Source organism: Alligator sinensis, unplaced genomic scaffold, assembly GCF_000455745.1.
Source record: "Alligator sinensis unplaced genomic scaffold, ASM45574v1 scaffold1283_1, whole genome shotgun sequence".
In the NCBI taxonomy this organism is placed as follows: Eukaryota; Metazoa; Chordata; order Crocodylia; family Alligatoridae; genus Alligator; species Alligator sinensis.
This window is the reverse complement of record NW_005842091.1, coordinates 1,455,313-1,456,583: the sequence shown is the minus strand read 5'-3', so window position 1 is coordinate 1,456,583 and position 1,271 is coordinate 1,455,313. Positions and strand designations below refer to the sequence as shown.

Below are 1,271 nucleotides of genomic sequence, written 5' to 3'. Positions count from 1 at the left end.
TCCGCACGGCCAAGTACCTGCCCGAGGAGTGGCACCAGCACCACTATGCCCAGTACCACCACGCCTTCGCCGACCGCGACTGCTCCGAGCGCTGCCGCCGCCAAGCCCAGAGCCTGGCGGCCGCCACGGCCACACTGGCCCAGCGCACCCAGGAGGAGTCCACCGCCAAGGTGGGCGAGCGCCTGCAGGACCTGCACTTCTGGAAGTCGGAGCTGCAGAAGGAGATCCAGGACCTGGCGGCCGAGACCGAGCTGCTGGCGGCGCAGAAGGTGCGGCTGGAGCGGGCGCTCGACGCCACCGAGGTGCCCTACTCCATCGCCACCGATAACCTGCAGTGTCGGGAGAGGAGGCAGCCCCCGGATCTGGTGCGGGACCAGGTGGAGGTGGAGCTGCTGAAGGTGAGTGGAGAAGGGAGACGAGGGCAGGCGGGTGCCGTTGCCTGGCTCTTCCCCAGTCGGCCTCTCACCTGATAAGATCTTCTCCCGCTTGGGCAAAGGCACCTGCGCTTCGATCCGTGCTTCTCAACCGGAGGTCGCTGGTGAGACCATCCTGCACGGTCTCTTCTATGCCAGACACATGAACACAGAGCATATAGATCAGTGATCCTCAACCAGCGGGTCGCTGATGAAACCATCCCGTGTGGTCTCCTCTATGCCTCTACACACATGAACACAGACCACAGATCAGTGATTCTCAACCAGGGTGCCTCTGGTTAAGCCATTAAACCACCCTGTGTGGTCTCCTCTATACCAGACACAAACACAGAGCATATAAATCAGCGATCCTCAACCAGAGGGTCACTGATTAAACCATTAAACTGCCCCGTGTGGTCTCTATACCAGACACATGAACACCAAACATATAAATCAATGATTCTCAACCAGGGGGTCACTGGTGAAACCATCCCGTGTGGTCTTTTCTATGCCAGACACGTGAACACAGACCATGGATCAGGGATCCTCCTCTAGGTTGCCTCTGCCAGTTCAGTACAATTTAGGTCCCAGGCTAGGAACCAGTCGCAGCCCTCTGGTAGACAATGGCTGGCCATCCCTCTCCTCCCCGTATTACAAGGGGGAGGAGTGGTTTGATCTTGCTGAGGGAAAGAAAGAGGTGGTAGGCTCTGATGTTGCACAATAAAAACCAGAATCTACAGTATACCGAGTGACTGCAGGGGAGACAGGTCACCGTTGCACCGGATGACAGCTCTTGGCAGGCACTGAGCATATAGAGATGCTTTCCTGACAACCTTATATTAACCTGATGGTATTCTG

At 57.2% G+C, this 1,271-nt stretch overlaps 1 protein-coding gene across 1 annotated transcript in view; it reads left to right on the top strand.

The window, feature by feature from the left end:
- Positions 1-2: 2 nt before the first annotated feature.
- The window catches only part of TEKT4 (tektin 4), a gene marked incomplete at its 5' end in the record, with an annotated part of 15,178 nt that continues 13,909 nt past the window's right edge, over positions 3-1,271 (top strand). Inside the window, one exon of the mRNA XM_014520132.1 lies at positions 3-398. Within this exon, the coding sequence (XP_014375618.1) occupies positions 3-398 (396 nt within the window). The remainder of the gene's footprint in view (positions 399-1,271) is intronic.